This window comes from Blennius ocellaris, assembly GCF_963422515.1.
Source record: "Blennius ocellaris genome assembly, chromosome: 8".
Lineage (NCBI taxonomy): Eukaryota > Metazoa > Chordata > Actinopteri > Blenniiformes > Blenniidae > Blennius > Blennius ocellaris.
In genome coordinates, this window is record NC_137657.1 from 17,017,050 (window position 1) to 17,039,126 (window position 22,077).

The following is a 22,077-nucleotide window of genomic DNA, read 5'->3' on the forward strand; positions in this document are numbered from 1 at the left end:
ATTTTACTGATCCTATTCATGTCACAGTAGGTGGCCTGCCGCAGTACGGTGCCCAGAAAATATGTGTGGTCAAGGGCCTTGCTCAGGGACCTGCAATAGTGAACCATTAGCAATGGGATTCAAACCTGCAAACTTTCAGTTCCAAATCCACTTCTGTAATTACTCGCTTGCAAGTTCTCGCGGTGGTGGCATGGGTGTTCACGAGTTACTCCAGTCCAAAAAACATGTATATGAAGGTAATTGTTTACCTTAAATCACCCCTGAGTGTGTATGTGTTGTATGTGTATGTTTCTTTTTGTATTTGAAGTCCAGCATCCCATAACACCTCACAAGAAAATAATATATGAATGGATATTCAAAATGCATCCAGTATTGAATCTTTTATAACTATTTTAATTGTGAAGTGGGATCACCCTCAATGTGCTGACACATGTCTGAGCGCATGATTTGCATATCTGCAGTGTAATTCCACTGTTGGCCTCTGGGGTGTGACAGCAAGTTCACCAACAGTTTCCTGTGCACTTTTTGATGGCAAAGAAGAAGTTTGAGATTTTTGGGGGGTGAGGGGCTGGCCTTTTTTGTTCCGCTCGAGAATCCTGCTTGAACGGAGAGCAGGAGCACAACAGACCGAGCAGAAAGCCCCGCGCAGCGGACTATCGGTCGGGAGGGGAGCCGCCGCGCCGCCGAGCAGGAGCCGGTGGAGATCCAACGGCTATCGCCCTGCAGCTTCAGCTGTTACCAGCTCCAGGGTCAACGGGCAGACGGGCGGCTGGCAGCTATCGCCGTTAGCCTCAACTCCTCTGCAGGTCTGGGGGGGTTCTGGTAGGGGCAGGGGGCGGGGGTACACCGAGGAGGGAGAAGACTCCACGCCGAGAGGAGGGGGCTGGAAGTCTGAGACGCTTCCAGCCTGAAGGGGCCGGCGGTTTGGCCAAAGCACCCCGGACTTGCTAGCTTGTACCCGCGCGGCTAAGTGAATGGGATGGAGCCGGGACCGTCTGGCGCTGGTAAGGTTTATTTTTTTACCTCACTTGTCTGAAAATGCGAGAACGGCGGGGTTATGGCTGCAGACGCAGACTGCAGCTGAAATAACGGGACACCGTAGTCTGGCCTGAGCGTTAAGGAGGAGGGGGGGGGGGGGGGGGGGGGGTGATGTACGAGCAAGGGGATGGAGTGGGATCTCCTGCAGTCTGCCTGCATGACAATCGTAGAAAACCATAGTATTTATCCAGATTCATGGCTGAAGACGAGACTTTTGGAAAGCTGACAATATCCCCAGCCATTGCGAGGGGGCAGCGAGGTCGTGGGAATCTCGGTGAGGAGGGACGAGATGAAGCCCGCCTTCCAGCAGCAGCAGCAGCTGGCTGCACCTCGCTTTCCCCTCACGGAGCCCTCGCAGCCTCCACAGCCTCTCCATCCACTGACAGCTTCTGCAAGCTTGTCCACGTACTGCTTAACACCATTACTTCCTCTGCACACACCCAGAGCAGTCTCAGGCCTATCATCTACAGGGGTGGGAAAAAAAGGATTCTCAATTGTTATATATGCACATATGGACTTTGACGGATTCTGTTTTTAGACCTGGACACAGAAGCACTTGTACCGGTGGTTTCGCCATGTATGCTTTCAGATTTGCAGCCACCGCTTATCAGTGCCAGAGCCAGGCTTGTTCTTTTTTTTTTTTTTTTTTTTTTTTGCTGTTTCCTTGGTTGACTGTGATGTTTAGAAGCAAACACTTGGAGCAGGTAGTGTCAGCCTGTATATCTGAGGCTAAAGTGCATCTTTTTTGTTGTGCAAAATCCTAACCCTTGGTTTAAAAAAAAAAATGCAACCCTGAATCTTCTAAAGAAATTAAAAACTTTTTTGCTGATTTCTGGCTATTTAACTGATAACTTTCTGAAAACTTCCAACCTCCAATTCGCCTTTGAATTTCCTAAAACTGGCCTCATTGGCGAATTCGAGCCAAGATTGAAATCACATTGTTGTTCTTAATCCTGAACCTTGAATTCAGTTGAATAGGCTTGTTTTTATTTTTTGGGGATGGGGGGAAGGGCCCCAGGGGCCCCTCAATTCAAAGTCTGCTTTTGTGTTTGAAGTGTGATGATTCAGTGCACAATTTTCTACGATTAATCTGATTGCCATGTTTAGCACATGGTCAACAGCCAAATATTCAGACACAACTAATTTGGCAAAAACAATTAAACACATAATTGAGGCCCCCCTGTTTCATCTGGGTACTTGCCTTGTTGAGACAAGTGATGATCTTCTACTTATTACCCAGCGCTACATTTTTTTTAATGTAGTCATGTTTTTGTAAAGGTGTAAAATTCAAAAGCCTGCTTCCTTCACAGACTTAAATGTAAATTGTTAAAACATTTTTATACTGGGCTCGGATCTATAACGAATGATTCAATATCAGACCTTTTTAAAATGTACTGAAATTCAGCACATCCCAAGGCTGACCAAAGGATTGCAAATGGCTTGAACTTGTCTTCTCGTCGGCAATTCCCGGTCACCAAAACAAAGTTCACAAAATATCCAAACTTTAAAATACTCAACTCTTGTGTGACTTTTTGTTACTGCTGGTTACGTCATTGTAACGACAGTAAGCACTGAGCGCCTTGATGTTCTGATGCTGCCCTGAAGCTCTGATTTAAGTCCCAATGCCCGGGAAAGACTGCTATTGTGTTTGGATATGTGAGAGCGTTGGCTCCGCTTCTCACCATCTGCCTCCACTGGCACGAGGGCGAAGTGTGTGTCATTGTGTGTATGATTGTGCAACAATCACAACACGCACTGATATGCTCACACTCTCACACACACATGTTGTGTTGCATAGGGAGTACATGTGGCCACCACATGCTTAGTGTCTGTTTGTGAAAAGTGTGATTTAAAAAAACTGCACTATGTGTATATGTGCAAAAAATTTTGCACATATACACATAGTGCAGTATCTTTCTAGGTTTTGTAGCTGTTACTCATCCCGTCAGTTTGAAACTTAATGAAGACCCTGTGAAAATATGATTGAGGGATATGTTTAACTTAAACATTTCCATTGGAAAGAAGTTAGATTTTTCTATCGTAGAATACATTGGCGCCTTGCGTCCGATGTGGGAACATGTTCATTGCAGTAGCAAAAAGGCCAAGGTCTCCCCAACATGACCGTAGTAGCACCCGCCCTTCTCCCATCTTCACGGACAGCCCTACCCACACACACACACACACACACACACACACACACACACACACACACACACACACACACACACACACACACACACACACACACACACACACACACACACACACACACACACGCAGGTCCCCTGATATCCATGACAATGCTGTGTTGCCGTGGTGTCTCCATGGTGAGGCTGGGAATGTAGAGGGGGGCCCCCTGTGTTTGTGTGTGTGTATGAGTGTGTTCGTCGTAGCAAGGGCGATCCCTCAGCCGTACACCCGTGTGTGTGTGTGTGTGTGTGTGTGTGTGTGTGTGTGTGTGTGTGTGTGTGTGTGTGTGTGTGTGTGTGTGTGTGTGTGTGTGTGTGTGTGTGTGTGTGTGTGTGTGTGTGTGTGTGTGTGTGTGTGTGTGTGTGTGTGTGTGTGTGTGTGTGTGAGATGGAGGAGCAGGGCAGCTGGGGTCTTTGTTGTGGTGGAGGAGGGCTGGTCTCTGGGGACCCGGAGGTTAAGGCAGTGGGGCCCTCTCAGGCAGGAGTCACAGCGTCTTGCGTCTCGCACCCAGTCTACCACCCAGTTGATATAAGACCTTCTGACTCAATCAGCCCTGTTTTGAAAATGTGACGCTGGTATGAAAAGCAGTTGTTGCTAGTCAGTGGAATTAGTTTGCATACTATGTAGTGCTTATATGGATCCTACTTGGAAATGCTAAACTTAACACATATGAAGAGTTTGTTGGATGCAGAAATGAGGCTTATTTTTAAAATGCCAACCCCACAACTGACAAGCTGCTAAGTGAACGAATTAAGTCTGAAAATAGCACTTAACATTTTTTTTCTTCATGAAGCAGTTAATCACTTGAGCCCTATTATTATACATGTTCACAGAGCCCTCTGATGCCTCTGCATTTGCATAATTTTGGGACAAAAACAATCCAAAACAACAAATAAATAAAGATGCAACAAGCTGGAAATACCTAAATGGAGGTAGCTTGACCAAGCAGGTTTGCTGTGTGATCACTTATCGTATTTTCCGCCCTATAAGGCGCACCTAAATACCTCAAATTTTCTCAAAAGCTGCCAGTGCGCCTTATAGCCCGGTGCGCCTTATATATGGACGATTGGTCTACTCAAGACTGCTATTTGACAGCTGAACAACCATAAGCTTTTATTTTGACAACTCTAACTTTGCAACCGGATCTTCAGAGCGGACGACACTCCGCACAACACCTTAATCACTCATGGTTGCACACCAACATTCTAACAAACCAAAATAAACTAGATGAAATAATTACTCCCTAAACTGGGGAACAAAAACACAGCATAAACACAATCAACACAACACCAAGCCCAACAACGAGCCACAATAACCTCCAACAACACAAAACATGAATTTGTCGCTGCAAGGCATGATGGGACATCATGCCTTGCAGCGACAAATTCAACCTGAGCTCCTCAGTGCAGCCGATAGAAACTCCCATAATTCATTGCAGCTGTTTGTGGTGTTTTAAATGCAATTATTGGGGGTTATATTTGGTTTGTGGTGTCGGTAATAATTGTGTTGTGTTGTGTTTTTGTTGCTTAGTTCATGTAGTTTAGTTTATTATTATTATTATTATTACCGGTAGTTGTAAGTTGTCAACCAGTAGTGAAGAAGGTTTTGTGTGTAGTGTCCTCCTGGCATAGGCTGCAGGTAGACTATTAAAATAAAGCGTGTGCACCTCTCTGGGTGGTAGAATCACTGGAAAATGTAACCTAATGGCTTAGAGCTATAAATGTTGCTGACCACTGGTCTATTCCATGCGCCTTATAGGGCGGTGTGCCTTATATATGAATGAAGTTGTAAATTATGTCAATCAATGCCCTTATAACCCGGTGCGCCTTATAGGGCAGAAAATACGGTAATCTGACGATGACAGCATTGTTATAATATGTGTAGGAAGTTTTAAATCCATCCATGTTCTTTAGCTGTTCAATTCACTTCAATTCTATTCATGTCTGGGTCCGAGGTGTCGGAATTGATTCTGACTGTGGGTTAAAGCAGGGCACGTCCTGGACTGGTCACTCAGGTCAAACACAGAGAGACAGAGACTCGAGTTAGGAAACATGCAAGAAGACAGAAAGAGCCCCAAGACATTCAATGTGTCGCCTGGCAGGATTACTATCCAAACTATTAAATTGAAGTTTATGTGACAACTTAACCAGATATTTTTTTTGCTGAATATTTTATTAACCAATTCCTTTTCCTCTCATTGTCATGTTTTTTTTTTTTTTTTTCCCCCATCTCTTGTCATCCTCTTGTCATTTGATGTAATTGGTTTCTTCCCCTCTGTTCCTCATACCTTGTCTTGAGCCAACCTTTATTTCATTCCACCATAATGTTTCTGTTCCATGGCCCCCAAACGCACAATATGTTGCTTCACCTTTTCCTCGTCCTTCCTGTCTCTTTGACTTAACTCTTGTGGCTCTTTATCGTGTCCCCCCCCATGTCCCCTGCCCGCCCTTCCTTCCTGGCTCATGCCCACAATGTTCACCCTCTTTGCCCTCTCCTCTGCCGTTTGTCACGACCACTTCCTTTACCGCTGCTTCTCATAACTGTTTCCATCCCTCATGTGCCCGCTTTGCACTTTCAACTTGTTTGTTTTGTGTTCTCACCACGGCTCCGGGCACATTCACCGACCTCATTCCCCACCCTCTTGTGTCTGACCCTCCTTTCCTCCCCTACCTGTCTTTGTCCATGGCTTCCTCTCCTCCCTCTCTCTCTCTCTCTCTCTCTCTCTCTCTCTCTCTCTCTCTCTCTCTCTCTCTCTCTCTCTCTCTCTCTCTCTCTCTCTCTCTCTCTCTCTCTCTCTCTCTCTCTCTCTCTCTCTCTCTCTCTCTCTCTCTCTCTCTCTCTCTCTCTCTCTCTCTCTCTGTACAGTGCCCATTGGGGTCTTCCCCCCACCCCTGCAGCAGGTGTTCCATGCCCCTCGCCGGCCGGGTATGGGCACCGTGGGCAAGCCCATCAAGCTGCTGGCCAACTACTTTGAAGTGGAGATCCCAAAGATGGACGTCTATCACTATGAGGTGGACATCAAACCCGACAAGTGCCCGCGACGAGTCAACAGGTAACATCTCGCGCCTGCAGCCCCAATGTTTGTTTCACTCCTCTTCCTCCGATGTTGCGAGTGAATTTTGACTGATCAGAACTTGTCACTTGTTTTGTGTCATAAGCAGTTATTAACAGTTGAGTGGCAGCGAGACGCGCATTTCGTAGGATTTAACGCGTCTGCTGTGTGGTACAGCTTTTGAACATTGGATAATTGAAGCCCCACAGCCACCAGTGATTACTGGGTTGTCAGTCCTTTAGTAGGCAGCAAATGCATATTACAACTATTTATCATGTTCTTCCGGGACAGAGAATTTAAACAAACGTTGCTGCAGAACCAAAGATGTTTACCTTTCAAGTTTATTGTGCCTGCCAGTAAACATTTTCACAGCAAGAGGAATACTGACATATGGAGCAATATCCGGTGACGCTAAGTAATAACTTCCTTAAATCAGAGTCTGATTAATGGTACCTTGTGGCTTTCCTCATGATCTGCTCAATATGGGAAGCTATGCCGCATTTAAAATTATACTAAGCATGACTCAAAAAGAGACCATGCTTGCATCTTGTCTGCATACATTCCTGTCCAGTTTTAAGCAGTAGGTCATCTTTTTGTTGTTGTTGTTGTTATTTGCCTGCACTCAAGTGATCAGACTGGACAGATGGTGGATTCTAAAAGGCGTGTTTAAAGTGATGGAGAATAAAATAAGCACAGACATATCAGTATTGTCTTGTGTTGAAGTAGTGGCTAAATCTACCAGTTTACATGCACTACCAGTCAAAAGTTTGAACACGCCTTCTCGATCAATGTTTTTTCTTTATTTTAATGACTTTGCTCACTCTCGGTATTCTCCGAAGGAGCTTTATGAGGTCGTCACCTGAAATGGTTTCCCAACAGTCTTGAAGAAGTTCCCAGAGATGCTAAGCACTTGTTGGCACTTTTGCCTTCATTTTACGATCCATCTCATAACCGAACCCACTGGGTTTAGGTCGGGTAAGTGGAGGCCAGGTCATCTGGCGCAGCACTCCCATCACTCTCTTTTTTTGGCATAATATGAATCCTAAGGGCCCCCCGTACACTCCCCTAAGAACAAGAAGAAAAATTGTGACGTCAGCCAGCTGCTGGAAGAAAAAAAAGAAGCTTTTTCTGCAGGAGAGTTCATATTCTGTGAAGAAGCTGTCAAAGTAATAGGCCACACCCCCTCACGGCAGGCGCACGTCTGTGATGCAGCATTTTAACTTTTCAACGGCACAACTTATTTCTCGCTTCCAATGTGTTCAGAAATACATTTCGCTGAACTGTTTCCGTAATAAAGGAGAAAGTTTGTGTCTGAGCCGTGATGTTCGTCCAGTTTTAACTGCAGGAGACGAGTGACGCGTTCAGGTGCATCGCGTAAGCTGGCCCTCCGACATTTTAACGAGCAGTGGGGGCTCGCGTAGTAGCGAGGCTACGAGCTAAACATGATTAAAATATGATTGATGGTCATTAGCGAGCTGGAACACACATGCGCAGCACACGGCAGTGCAGAAGTTTCGGCATGAAGCTCATCAAGAGACGACCGAGGGTTTTGCAGAGCTGTCAAGAAAACAAAGGGTGGCTAGTTTGAGGGATCTAAAATCTAAAACACGTTTTGGGTTGTTCTTCATTTACTACGCAATCAATACGTGTTCATTCAGAGTTGTAATGTCTTCAGTGAGAATCTACAATGTAATAAATTGGCAAGCAAGAAAGAAAGAAAAAAAAAACATTCACTGAGAAGGTGTGTCCAAACTTTTGATTGGTCGTGCAGCTGAACACTGAGTATTAGCTCCACTTTGCAGTTATTGCTGGCTCGGAGCCATTTTTCAGACAGAACTTCACATCCATCACTTTAATCCATGCAATAAACAGCACATTAAAAAGACTTTGGAAGTTCAGTGGGGAATTGTGTGCAGTCGTTTCTGCCCTTAGGATTTTTTTTTTTTTTTTTGTCATCACTCCCTTGGAGATTCGCGCGCTTATAAAAAAAAAACCCCAAAAAAGATGCCTGCTATGAAGGGTAATTGGCAACTTGCCATGTAATACATTCATTTTTGTCTTTTTTTTGGATCCAGAAGAACTCATCCTTTTATCAAAACGCGAATAGCGGTTCTCTTTTGTTAACAAGCTGAAATGGTGTCACGCCTGTGACTGTGTGGCGGCTGTCAAGAAAATATGCTGGGCTATTCAATTCCTCAGTCTTCTGATGTGGGGAGGTTTGCGAGAAGAAGGGATAGAACACTGTATGGAGGCTAACTTCATCATGTTATTTTGCACAGGCCGAGGCCATGCAGTTCAATATCCCAGTGCGGCTCACTAAAGTTCCCCAGCTTTTTGATCATTATTAATTGTGATTAAGTCTATCTGCACACGATGGCAAAGACACATTCGCCACAGTGGTTATTTTGGGCCACTTGTTTTTATGTTGATACGATGCGCTCATGGCTGTACGCAATCCTAGTGGACCTCGTGCCGTTTCAGTGAATTAAATAATTCACGTGTTTTATGCGTCTCCTGAAGTAAAATGGATGACTCGTCTCCAAAAATGTCAAAGGAGTTACTTGACATTGTTTATCTCACGTGTCCCGAAACCATTCTGACACAAAACTGGTGTCCTCGTGTAACACTGTCATTGATGAAACAAGTGATCTTTTGTTGAGGATCCTCATGGATTTCAGCTGAGAAGACTCTCGAGGGAAGTCCTTGCGCCTCGTTCGCTCCTCAATTCTCAAGGTTGTGAACAGAAACGAATTCAGAAAATCATCAATTTCCTGTTTGGGGCGTCGGAAAACTTGACATTCTGAAAAGTCCTTGAAAACCGAATTCGTGGGGGATCTGTGAACCGGAGGCCCCCTTTTTTTTTGTTTTGTTTTTTTGTTTTGCGGTTTCAGACAAAGGGTCCAAAAAGGCATGCAAAGGTCAAGAACTTTGACCTCTTCTTTTCACGACGACTTCACTTCCCCCCACACTTAAATGAAGGCCAAGGCACCGCGCATTGAGCGGTGCACCCCACCACCACCTGCACCCTCGACTCTTTTTGTCCTTTTCCCTCGCCCCCATGACCATGAGATATTGCCCCCCAGCAGCTGTATCCTGCTTGATCAATATTCAATCATCTCCCTCTCCGCCACAACGGCGCATCCTGATGAGACAATGGGTTTAATTGGCAGCGAGGGATCTCTTTCAGCACATGACATTAATCCCACGTTGGTTTTGTGCGTGTCGTTTCTGGCAGAGAGGTGGTGGAGTACATGGTGCAGCACTTCAAGCCCCAGCTCTTTGGCGACAGGAAGCCAGTGTACGACGGCAAGAAGAACATCTACACAGTGTTAGCACTTCCCATTGGGAGTGAGAAGGTAACTATTTTTTGAAATGGTCTCGCATTTCACTTTTGCACCATATCATTGTCACCCTACCTTGATGGGAGTTGCAACATTTGTCCAGGAGACAAGGAGCCATTTGAGCCGTGCAATAAGCATGCAGTACCTTTAATATACAGCAGGGCACATATGAGTTTCATAGTTGTGTTTTAAGAATAAGGACAAACCTCACTGTCCATATTTTAATTAATCAGTGTCCTGTCTTGACGCACGTGGGTATTTCAGTTTGAAAGGCATTGCTTTTTTAAGTGTGATATATTTTGATCAATTGCACCATTTTTTGCGTTGAGAGTGAAAATCAAAAGCACTTCTGTTCAGTATATCGTAGATCCATACACAGTGACATAACTTGGCTCGACAGCTATAAGTACTGGAGATAGTAAAGCATAGCTTTGCCTACACAAGCAACATCGCTGTCAAAACAATACGGTTGGTTACTGCTACGGTAAGGAAGTCGCTCATATGACATCAATTGCCATATGTCCTGAAAAAAGTTTGGTATTGTTTCACTCTTGCACTGCACTTTTTTTTTTAATAAAATGTGTGTGTTCTCTTCCTTGGTCATTCCAGGTGGATTTTGAGGTAACCATCCCCGGTGAGGGTAAGGATCGAATCTTCAAGGTGTCCATCCGTTGGCTGGCCAAGGTGTCGTGGCGCCTGCTGCAGGAGACTCTGGTCAGCGGGCGGCTGCAGGTCCCCCTCGACTCGGTCCAAGCCCTGGATGTGGCCATGCGTCACTTGGCCTCTATGAGGTAGACTGCTGGACCCAGTTCGTTAGTGTTTACAGAGGCAGAACGCCCACAAAACAGCACCTGTTTGGAACTTTGTCGGTATGATGCCGTTTGCTTGTTAGCTGTACTTGGTGCAGAACTTGGCGTTAGTGAGGTGTTCTCATAGCTGCAGACGTCAGTCGCTGAACAAAAGATGCTTGTTAGCTGAAACCTGTGTGAAAGTGTAGTCTGAACAATGCTGAGCTGCAGAATAATGACAGCTGGCTTGAGGAGTTGACCCGCAGATATTTGAAAAAGAAGTCCTGAAGTCACAGATATCGCCACATAGAAAGAAAACACTACTTACTCAGTTTATTTTACTTCCACGTTTGGTGATTTATTGCTTGCGTGTTCCTTTCTGGTTAGAAATGACTCGCCGTGAAACACCAACTTTCCTGAAAATGGTCACGCCGAGGTCATGTTCCGAATTCTGCCGACTCATCATTTCCATCTCTCCTCTCCCCCTCCAATTAGGTACACTCCTGTGGGCCGTTCATTTTTCTCCCCACCTGAAGGATACTACCACCCTCTGGGCGGGGGGAGGGAAGTCTGGTTTGGCTTCCATCAGTCTGTGCGCCCCGCCATGTGGAAGATGATGCTTAACATTGATGGTGAGTCACGAGATCACCAGAATGTGTGCAGTCATCCGGTGATATCAGTAAGGCTTTACCGGAATTGTGTGACTAGACTGGGACTCGTGTTGAAAACCGTTAAAAACCTTTCCCATAAATCGAGGCCCCTGCTTTTCCTTCCGTTAGCTCCACACCAATTTTGCTCAGGATTTTACTATAAGATTATACTATCATAATAAGTGCCGACTCCCTGAGAAACATTCATTTACCTGTGCTGCTCTCCTATACTCATGACTTCCTTGCTGCTCTCTGTCTCCCTCTAGTGTCAGCCACTGCCTTCTACAAAGCCCAGCCTGTAATTGAGTTCATGTGTGAGGTTTTGGACATTCGCAACATCGATGAGCAGCCGAAGACTCTCACTGACTCACAAAGGGTCCGCTTCACCAAGGAGATTAAAGGTGGGCTAATTATGCAAGACTTGCATTGAAACGCCATCATGACACTTCAGTGATCCTGTCTGAAAGCCTATCGCCTCTAATTTTCCCCCCTACTTTTTCTATCAGAGGGCAAATGGTTCTACATGGCGTTTTGTTTTGTTTTATTCTTTATTGCTTTGTTTTAATTATTTGGATGAGCCCCTCTCTCTCTCTAGCTATCTGTTTGCATAAATGTTTGCGTATTCCACTTGTTGTCTGCAGGCCTGAAGGTGGAGGTGACCCACTGCGGCCAAATGAAGAGAAAGTATCGCGTATGCAATGTCACCAGACGTCCAGCCAGCCACCAAACGTAAGCACGGCCGGAAAGCCTTTATTACCGTTTTCCTTACAGCCAATCTGCAATTTATCACCCCCTGGATGTCTTCATTACCGACATATCTCAAACTGGCAACATGAAATCAATGATCTGCACGGGTCTGAAAGGTCCGCCTCCCTTAATGAGCTGCCTTGGAACTAAACAAAGAACTGTAAATTACCGATCGTGCATTTGGAAAATAACCACTTCAAATTCAAAGACGAGAAAAATGCAAATCTTCACAAAAGATGATTTGGTGTCGAAATATATCTTCCACCTCATTCACCTTTTTGATGTCATTTCTCCTTTATCTTTAAATTTCAACTGCCTGAGTTGCCCAAATTAAAATTTGATTTTAAATTATTAAAGTCACATTTTTACATTTATGCCATTGATTATCAGCACCTTTTTATTTGGTCGAAGTTCCAATTGAAAGTTGAAGAAGCCACGAGGACAAATCAGCAGATCCAGTCCTGCAAACTGTGGCTCACAACTACCAAACAGAGTTCCAAATTAATACATTAAATTCTATTTTTGTTTTTTAAATTGTAACTAAACCTACTTTTATTTCCCATTAAAGGTTACAATTATTTTATTTTTATTTTTTTTGGGGGGGAGGGGTAAAGAGACCTTCATTATACGGAATAACAAAGAGATGATTTTAGTTGCTTGAACAAGTGTTTGAAGGTGTTTAATCCAAAATAAATTGATATAGTCTTGTTATTTTTTGTTTGTTTTTTGCAGGTTTCCCCTACAGCTTGAAAGTGGGCAGACAGTAGAATGTACAGTGGCCCAGTACTTCAAGCAGAAGTACAACTTGCAGCTAAAATACCCCCACCTGCCCTGTCTACAGGTGGGACAGGAGCAGAAGCACACTTATCTGCCCCTAGAGGTATGGAATGATTTTTTTTTCTTTCTTTTAAAGCTTTAAACAGTGTTCAGATTACAGGTAAAAGCTTTCATTTAGATGCGTATAATTGATGCTACCAGCCGAATGAAACTCATTTTGTTCATTGCAGGTGTGTAACATTGTAGCCGGTCAACGATGCATCAAGAAACTGACGGATAATCAGACGTCCACCATGATCAAAGCCACCGCTCGCTCTGCACCCGACCGACAAGAGGAGATCAGCAGGCTGGTGAGTTGTAGCTGTTGTTTGGAGGCCGCGCCCGTGACAATGATGTATACGACTGTGATGTACGGTGGAAGTTCGAGAGGCGGTGAGGTATGATCCGTGTCTTCCACTCCCTACAGATGAAGAATGCCAACTTCAACCTGGACCCGTACATCCAGGAGTTCGGAATCAAGGTGAAGGATGACATGGCCGAGGTGACGGGCAGAGTGTTGCCAGCGCCTATTTTGCAGTATGGAGGACGGGTAAGAAGAAAATACCCTTCATCTTGGCAACAGCACACCGCAGCGTACAAAGGTTTGCCGGAGATGTGACTTGATTTGCGGGTTTTCATTTCCACAGAACCGAGCGATAGCTACACCCAACCAGGGAGTGTGGGACATGAGGGGGAAGCAGTTTTATAACGGCATTGAGATCAAAGTGTGGGCTATCGCCTGCTTCGCACCACAGAAACAGTGCCGAGAAGAAGTGCTCAAGTAAGTGCCGATTTGTTTTGGAGTTGTTATATCATTTTCACTTTTTATTTTTTTTATTTTTTTCAATCATAAAATTTTTTTGCACATTTTTCAATAACAATTAAAAACAAAAAAGACATGCAACAAATAATAACAAGTCAAATGGCACACTGTACAGACAAACTAACTCTTTTGGGGTGCTAGCATTAGTGAGACATGGCAAAATAACAAGAATAGGCACAATGTGAGATGGAAAACAAAACCTTCATGTGTAGAACAGAAATAGGCGAGGAACTCAGGACATAATTATGAAAATAGGGAGGATAGCATAGTTACTGTTTTCTCTTATTGTTGAGAATGGAGCAGAATCTTTATGTGACCAAAAAAGTTCCCATGAGGCGGCACCCTCTGTCGTTTTCACTCGTGTTGTAAAGATGTTGATTTCAAAGCTCTGAATTCCAACTTTATTCTCGTGCCAATAATTTTAAATCAAAGTCAAGATGGTACAGGAAAACACGATACACTGCAGTTTTGTTTTGTTTTTTTCAAGCTTCAATCCTTCTTCTTTCTTTTTTTTTAAATCTCAGAAACTTCACAGACCAGCTCCGTAAAATCTCTAAAGATGCTGGGATGCCCATTCAAGGCCAGCCTTGCTTCTGTAAATACGCCCAGGGAGCGGACAGCGTGGAGCCCATGTTCAGACACCTGAAGAACACATATTCTGGACTGCAGCTCATCATCGTCATCCTGCCGGGAAAAACTCCAGTCTATGGTAATTCTAGACATTAACGTTGGTGTATTTGATTTGTTCCAATAGGAATTTGCTGCATATTCAGCTGTGGAAAAACAAATATAGTGCAAAACCATGTAAAGACATACTTGTATTTTCTTTTTCTTTTTTTTTACCATGTGGCCCTTCAGCGGAGGTGAAGCGCGTCGGCGACACTCTACTCGGCATGGCCACGCAGTGTGTCCAGGTGAAGAACGTGGTGAAGACGTCCCCTCAGACCCTCTCCAACCTCTGCCTCAAGATCAATGTGAAGCTGGGAGGCATCAACAACATCCTGGTGCCTCACCAACGGTGAGCTTCGGTCCACTTTGAATAAGCTGCACACGTTTACTCTTCGCCGACTGATGATGTGGTCTTTTGCAAAAGTATAGGAATTTGTTCCATATTGGTGTTTAACAATCATTCGTTCATTCATATCAACTGACACAGCTCTTCTTTGTGTACATAAGACTTCAGGTGGAATACTAATAAATGTCACTTTCAATCAATAGAATTATATACTGAATAAAATGTGCTGATGGCTTCAGCTTAATAAATGTCATATAAATTTGACTAGTTAATCATTTTACATTTCATCTCCTCGATTGATTGAAGTGTTCGGAGTCTTTACTGAATGATATATTGACCCAGCAGCATTTCACTGAGTGATGGAAATATACCTCTTCAAAAAGGAGCCATGCACTGTATTAATGACGGTGAGTAATTTGCATCTCCTCCTCCGTTTGCTCTCTCAGGTCAGCCGTGTTTCAGCAGCCAGTGATCTTCCTGGGGGCAGATGTCACACACCCGCCTGCTGGAGATGGCAAGAAGCCCTCCATTACTGCTGTGAGTGTCTGAAAAGAAAAGAAAAAAACAAAAAAGCCTCATCATTAAACAATACTCGTTGACCTTGGACACAATCTCAGGAAGAGGAGGGACAGTGAGACTGCAGTTTGCTACACAAAGTGAGGCCCGCTCGTCCGATCTGGGTGTGCAGTTCAAACTCCCAAGTGGGACGCAGCAGAGGGCTACTTTTTGAGTTTCTGGGAAGAAATGCTCTTTAAACACTAGGTTTTTGTTCACGTTGGTGATGATCAGACTCGGTCGTCCTCCAGACGGAAATGAAAATGAGCATTCACGATGCAGTCAAGTCAAGAGGTTTACTTTTTATTTTAATTGCTTTATTTTATAGTCGTTCTCAAACAAAACATTCACAGAATACAACAAGACGACTGATCAAATCAGGGAGAGGAGCTTATCAGAAGCATGGAACACTCATTCTTTTGTAGAATTGAGTTCAACCCTCCACAGCAGTCCTTGTTTATTCATGGGGCCTTTTTGTAAAATGTATTTGACATAACGGTGTAGATGCGTCAACAAGTCAAAGTACTGATGCTTTGAGTTCAGGGAGTTTCTTCACAGCACGAAACACAGCTGGGATCAGTGAGCTGCAGCAGAGTGATGGAAAAGACAATGGGTCACATGTTTCCCCGGTGGATCATTACCTATAACAATAATGCGCACATTGAATACAGGAACCTTTCCCCCTCTTTTTCTTGTGTTTTCAAACCGCAGGGATTTAAAATTTTTCCCACATTTTGTGTTTTCTGACCATCTGATTTGTGGATTAAAGATGGAACAACATCAGTAGGTTTCTTTTGTTCCTGTAAAAATACATCTCATGTTTTCTAATGGCTGAGCTGACACCAGGATGGCACAGGCTCTCCTTTTATAGACAAATCAAAACTCACCATGAGCATGTAAATATTGCAAATGACCTCAAGATGTCACAACAAATGCACACCATTGTGGTTGCTTGGTGACAGTGGCCACTGTGCATGCTAATGTAAGAGAAAGAAAAACCGCGGCCATAGATGGTGCTTTTCAGGCAGGAAACGTCTCTTTCTCAGGTAAAAACACACAACAATGTTGTTGTTATTATTTCATTTTTTTTATGTTTAAAAATGGCAAATTCATCCTGTGAGTAACTCCTATTTAAACCATTTTGAAGGAGTCGTGCATAAAAAGACTTTTTTTTTTTTTTTGCTTGAGTTAAGCATTTGTGATTCTTTTTTATTATTATTATTTTCTTGTATCAGATGATCATTTTGGGATCCCTAAGTGTTCACATTGGTAATATAGCGACATGATATTTTTAGAATTGTTGCATTAATTTTGCTTGTAAACTCCCAGTTTGACTCTGTTGCTTCAGCTTTCTATTTCGACTTGAACGCAACACTAAATGAGGCCGGAAGAATGGAGAAAATACAATAAGTAAAGCTAACAAACGACTTGTCACTGAGTCACATTCAAAAAGGAAATGACGTCAACTCTCATCCGCCCTTGACCTCAGCTCGCCTGTGGTTGGCTGTGTTGTTGCCGAGCGATTATGACAGCCGATTGAGTCACACAGACAGAGGGTCACAGAGGACAGTGAGTCTGTCTCGATCATCGGGACTGAGGAGAAAGCGGGTGAAAAATTCTGTGTTTTGGTGTGGGGATTTGGGGGAAGCAGAAAGGACGGGTGATGAGTCTGACACATTTCTCAGTCGTGGCCTTTAGGGGATGCTAATGTCAAAGTATTCACAGCAAGGGAAATGACTCAGAAGTGAGAAGACTCTGAAAGTATTTTTCTTGGAAGCTTCTTTCTTTATGCAAATGCTTTAAAAAAAAAAGTGGTGTGTGTGAGGCAATGTTCATATGTATCAAATATATACATTTGATGCATGCTTCATGTGAAATTGATTGCACGTAGATCCATCTTCTTTATGGCTTCGTCCCAAATGACTATGATTGAGGGCAGGATGCAGGCTGGACAGGTCACAAACACTCAAAAGTCGAAAACAGTTAGACTCAAATGCACGTTTGGATTGAGTGTGATTGTGAGAGGAAACCAGAGTACCCAGAAAGAAAAACCGGCACATTAAGGGAGGACGTTAAAAGCCACAAACCCAGCCCAGCCACCATGAACCAAGAGTTCTAACCACTCCTCCACCAACGAACACGTTTTCAGGCGCATTCTCCTTGGGAAGACACCTTCCAGCACGATGTTCAACCATCCTAACTGCTTTCCAGGTGGTAGGCAGTATGGATGCCCATCCCAGCAGATATTGTGCCACAGTGCGCGTCCAGAGACCCAGGCAGGAAATCATCGAGGACTTATCCTACATGGTGCGTGAACTTCTCATTCAGTTCTACAAGTCGACCCGCTTCAAGCCCACCAGGATCATCTTCTACAGAGACGGCGTCCCCGAGGGCCAGTTGCCGCAGGTATGCGAGGTCTTTAAGCCTTTTTGCCATAAAACATTTCCACTTTTTTTTTTGTGGGGGGGGGAGGGGTGGAGTGATGACAAATGCTGCTGTCCTGTGCAGATTCTCCACTATGAGCTCCTAGCCATCAGAGACGCTTGTATAAAGCTGGAGAAAGACTATCAGCCTGGGATCACCTACATCGTGGTACAGAAGCGCCACCACACACGCCTCTTCTGTGCAGACAAATCTGAAAGGGTTAGTTTCTCTCTTAATAGCAGGTATTCTTCTCGTTGCCATTTTTTTTTTTTTTTTTTTTTTTTGCCCTGATGTCTTTGCCAACTGTCTTTGTGGTTGCTGTTTACAGATTGGGAAGAGTGGGAATATTCCTGCAGGGACTACAGTGGACACCAGCATCACTCATCCCTTTGAGTTCGACTTCTACCTGTGCAGCCACGCAGGCATCCAGGTATTCAACGACGCAAACTAAACGATGCGGTGTCCTGTCGCCACCTTAATTCATAAACACCTCTCGGCCCCCACGCTGACCTTTTGCTTGCGCAGCTCCAATGTTTGCATCTATTTTTCATCTCATTTGCAACCGCCTGCTCTCCCGTCACCAGGGTACCAGCCGGCCGTCTCATTACTACGTCCTGTGGGACGACAATCGTTTCACGGCTGACGAGCTGCAGATTCTAACCTACCAGTTGTGCCACACTTACGTGCGTTGCACCCGCTCAGTCTCCATCCCCGCGCCAGCCTACTATGCTCGTCTTGTGGCCTTCCGTGCCCGCTACCACCTGGTGGACAAAGAACACGACAGGTCAGTCGGTTTTGTCAAAGACGCAATGTAGGATTTTCACAGCTTTGCAAAAGCATGTTTGTCTATGCGGTTGCGACAAATTGCAACAGTTTGAGGTATTTGCATTGTAAATGTAATGGTTCAGACTTCATCCTGTTCTACACTAGTCTATTGAGTGCAAACAAAGAAACACGGCTTTAAAAAAAAAAGGAAAATGAGGATTTGTATTTATGATCTTTGACTTTAAATACAGAATTATCAAAATCCTGCGATTGAAAGCTATTTTCTGATGAACATAAAACTGTTATTTCTGTTCATTGTGGTAGATTTGATTTTTGACTTATACTGAAGTGCATGATGAGTTTTAAAAAATTTTTATTGGTTTCTTTTAGCCTCCGAATTTATTTTTCAATGGCCCTAATACTCTTCCGTACAAAGCTTTTTATCTAGTTGGGATTTCTTTAAAAAAAAAAAAAAAAAATTCTTGACATAACACCTGATAAGATAGAAAAAGTTCCTTTTTTTTGGGGTTTGGTTTTGTGGTCCTGATAACCAAATAGTTTACAAATGCATTGAAATGCTGTGCTGCAACACGTCGGAAACGTGTCTGATCACCGCTCCTCGTCTTCTGCTCCTGTCGTCACCCTGCAGTGGAGAGGGCAGCCACGTGTCCGGTCAGAGCAACGGTCGGGACCCCCAGGCGCTGGCCAAAGCTGTTCAGATTCACCACGACACCCTGAGGACCATGTACTTCGCCTGAGCTCCTCCACCCATCACCGCCATCGATTCCCCCCCCCCCCCCCCCCCACCTCATTTCTACTCGGGCGAGCCAGATCGCTCGCTGCCACCTCATCCCCATCCCTTACTCCCAACGACTGCCCACTACACACACACACACTCCACAGACCTGCCACTCAGTCACCCAACTCCAATCGTCATAAGTCCCTCCTCCCGTTTAAAAACACAGGCAGTCTCGACAGACTCATGCACTCAAAAGGTTATGAATTTTATTATTGTTGTCGTCATTTTGTTGTTGTTTTTTTTACGTTAGCAGGACTCTTGCTCTTTTTATGTTGAATTTTGAAAACGTGGGTATCATTATGTAATTGTATTGTACGCTACCTTCACACTCCTATATGTAAGTATGCAATACGGATGGGAGAAAAATAGGCGATAAAGACAAAAAAAGAAGAGAAAAAAAAAAAGAAGAAGAAGAAACTTTTTTTAACTGCCACCACAATGCTGCCTCTTTACCCATCCGAGAGCCGGATGCCAGTGTTCCAAGCCCGTGAGTACGGGGATCCTCCAGAGCGGCGGTACTGGGCACGCACACTTACATGTCTCATTTTAACGTTGCCATGAACTACATTCATGTTTTTAATGTTTTTTGAATAATGTTATTATTATTTTTTAAGACAGCCTCGAAGAATCAGAGGTTATGGTACATTAGCACTTAGCGATAGCATGTAGGTGCCACCAGTCCTGCACATAAGGAGTTTGTTAGTACATGTGAGGCGAGCCCTCTGGTCTTTATATTAGCAGAGACGCAAAGAGCCGGTGTAGCATATCATAGATACTGGAGAGCGGTCCTGCCACACACTCTGTGCTGGTTGGCCAGTCCCTTAGAGATTCGACCTATAGAGGCGAGCTTAGCATAACAGTAGAGGGACCATTTGCATAGAGTGTATCAAATATACTTGCACCCCATGCACCTAAACCAGCATTATTAACCAGCCAAAAGTGATGCCAACCAATGGAAAAAGGGGCACTTGAGCAGGAAGATGATCCATTTCTGTCTACATTGCTCTTTTAGGATTTCTGAGGCACTTTTTAGATTCTTCTTAATTTTATTTTACTCCAAAACGGTGACACTTGTCGTTCTTGAGTCATGGCACAGACTACTTTGAAGATCTCTCTCTTGCACGCACTTGCAAAGCCGCCAGAACCAAGGCAATCGGCAAGGTCAACACTATCCTGTAGATTTGAAAACAGACAAAAGTACAAAGTCTGTGATCACTTAAGTGCTGCGAAGCTGAACACGCATTCAGCAATTGACCTTGCCCTGTTCATTCTGCACATTCCAACCTGCACCATTAAAGGTGACGCCAGGCAGTGCACTCCACGCAATTCCTTGCATACCCAGACTCACACCTTCACTGCACCTGTGCTGTTGTGACACAAACGCTTTTCTCTTTGCAGGCACTTACAACTCGGCCTGGAAAGCAGACGCACACACATTTCTACCATGTCAGTCCTTTTTCTTAGCATGTAGTGACCAACCTGTTGAGATGCACTTGCTCCCCTCCCCCCCTCCCTTTCTTTCCCTCCCTCCTTAAGCCAAACTTATCACTCATCAGCCTTTTCGTGGTCACCTTCTTTCCTCGCTCTCTCTTCACACTTTCTTCATCTCACATGCAGCCAACCCCCCTGCCCCAATCCTCTAGCTTGTGTTAGCCAATCCCTATTGGTGCTCTGTGTGCATGGGCGGCACAGATGGGGGATTGCTACATTGGACAGGGTGGGCCTCTATTACTACTACTTAATATGCCCTGCCTTTACATTTTGTCACTTTCTGGATTTATGGAGATAAAAAAAAAAAAAAAAAAATGCATGTAATTATTTTTTATGACTGGATATTCTGAGCCACCTTACTTTGGTTTTCTTAGAGGTAGGAGCCTTCGCGCTCGCCACTGCCTGTCGGTCGTTTTGCCTCGATGGTGTAATAGTTTTTTTTTTTTTTTTTTTCCTTTGTCATTATGATTATGAATATTGTGACTATTGTCGGAGTGTTTCCTCGAGAGGGCACTGTGGAGACGGTCTCAAAATTCCACCTCAGTTGCCCTTTAAGCGCCTCAAATCTTGTCTGAGAAGTCAAAAAGCCCCTTTGAGCTGAAAGGGATCAAAAGATAACAGATCAGATGAGTTTCATTTTTAAATCATGTTTATGAACTTGCATAATCAAAATGCCTTTGTACACCGTTTTACTGATCCTTCATTGTGTCCAAGGTGATTTGTATATATAAATATATAATATTAACCCGTTATGTACTTTTGGCCCACCAGTTGACGGGCCTTTCACAGTTTCGGGGGGGCTCGCGCTCTCGTTCGCTGCATTAAAAAAAAAGAAGAAAAAAAACAAGACAAAAAAAAAAAAATAGAATCAGCCTGGGGGAATTTCCCAGTACCACTGAAACCAGATGCAGTTCTTCACTCACTGAAGCCACAAAGCACCTTGCAAAGGGGGGAGACGTAATGGCAGTCACCCTGGAAATGTATCATGTGGACACCGGAGAATCCACTCCTCCTCCACACAGCCTCACGGTCTGACTAAGCAATATTGAAGCCACTGATCAAGAACAGTCCTTATCATAGCACTTCCCAATAGATTTGGATGAAAGGACATGGAAGCATATTATTTTGGCTCTGTATGTGATAGTATGGGAACTCTGTTGGGGAGGGTTATTTTTTAAAGAAAATAAAAATTGTTTTTTATTACTCCTTGGTTTTGCTCGTTATTTAACTGCCCTCTGTTTGTTTGGTTTTGCTTTTAATTCTAGTGATTCACAGTTTCATGTCTCGGTGCTCTCGCAATGCAAAACACAGATAAACCACAGGGGAAAATGTTTAATAAGGTTTTGCCATTTTGCCCCTTTGGCAGTAATTTCTTCAATTATAAAACCTGCAGCCTTTTCTTTAAACTTTGAGGCTGACTTCTATTGTTGCTCTACCTGATCTTACCCTGTGAGCCTGATTTTCACTTCATTCTGGATGGCACTATATTCGCCGATACCGAGGTTTCTTTAGGAGTTCTCCCTAGAAAATCAAACAAGGGTTAATCCATTTTCTTACATAAACAGCCATTTTGCCACTTATAA

The 22,077-nt window shown here is 44.0% G+C and overlaps 1 protein-coding gene across 1 annotated transcript; it reads left to right on the top strand.

The window, feature by feature from the left end:
* The first annotated feature begins 880 nt into the window (after window positions 1–880).
* Window positions 881–21,700, top strand: ago1 (argonaute RISC component 1). Its single transcript, XM_080501606.1, has 19 exons — window positions 881–1,004; window positions 6,094–6,280; window positions 9,516–9,636; window positions 10,231–10,412; window positions 10,905–11,041; window positions 11,326–11,460; window positions 11,701–11,788; window positions 12,539–12,686; window positions 12,814–12,933; window positions 13,050–13,172; window positions 13,270–13,403; window positions 13,970–14,154; window positions 14,304–14,463; window positions 14,907–14,997; window positions 17,227–17,421; window positions 17,524–17,658; window positions 17,768–17,869; window positions 18,024–18,223; window positions 18,854–21,700. The coding sequence occupies exons 1-19, from the start codon at window positions 980–982 to the stop codon at window positions 18,960–18,962; spliced, it is 2,577 nt and encodes an 858-aa protein (XP_080357732.1). The 5' UTR covers window positions 881–979; the 3' UTR covers window positions 18,963–21,700.
* The last annotated feature ends 377 nt before the right edge of the window (window positions 21,701–22,077 follow it).

Coding starts and splice junctions, on each gene's coding strand:
- ago1 (XM_080501606.1), top strand. CDS start 980: ATGGAGCCGGGACCGTCTGGCGCTG. Junction 1,005..6,093: donor GCCGGGACCGTCTGGCGCTG/GTAAGGTTTATT, acceptor CTCTCTGTACAG/TGCCCATTGGGGTCTTCCCC. Junction 10,413..10,904: donor CGTCACTTGGCCTCTATGAG/GTAGACTGCTGG, acceptor CCCTCCAATTAG/GTACACTCCTGTGGGCCGTT.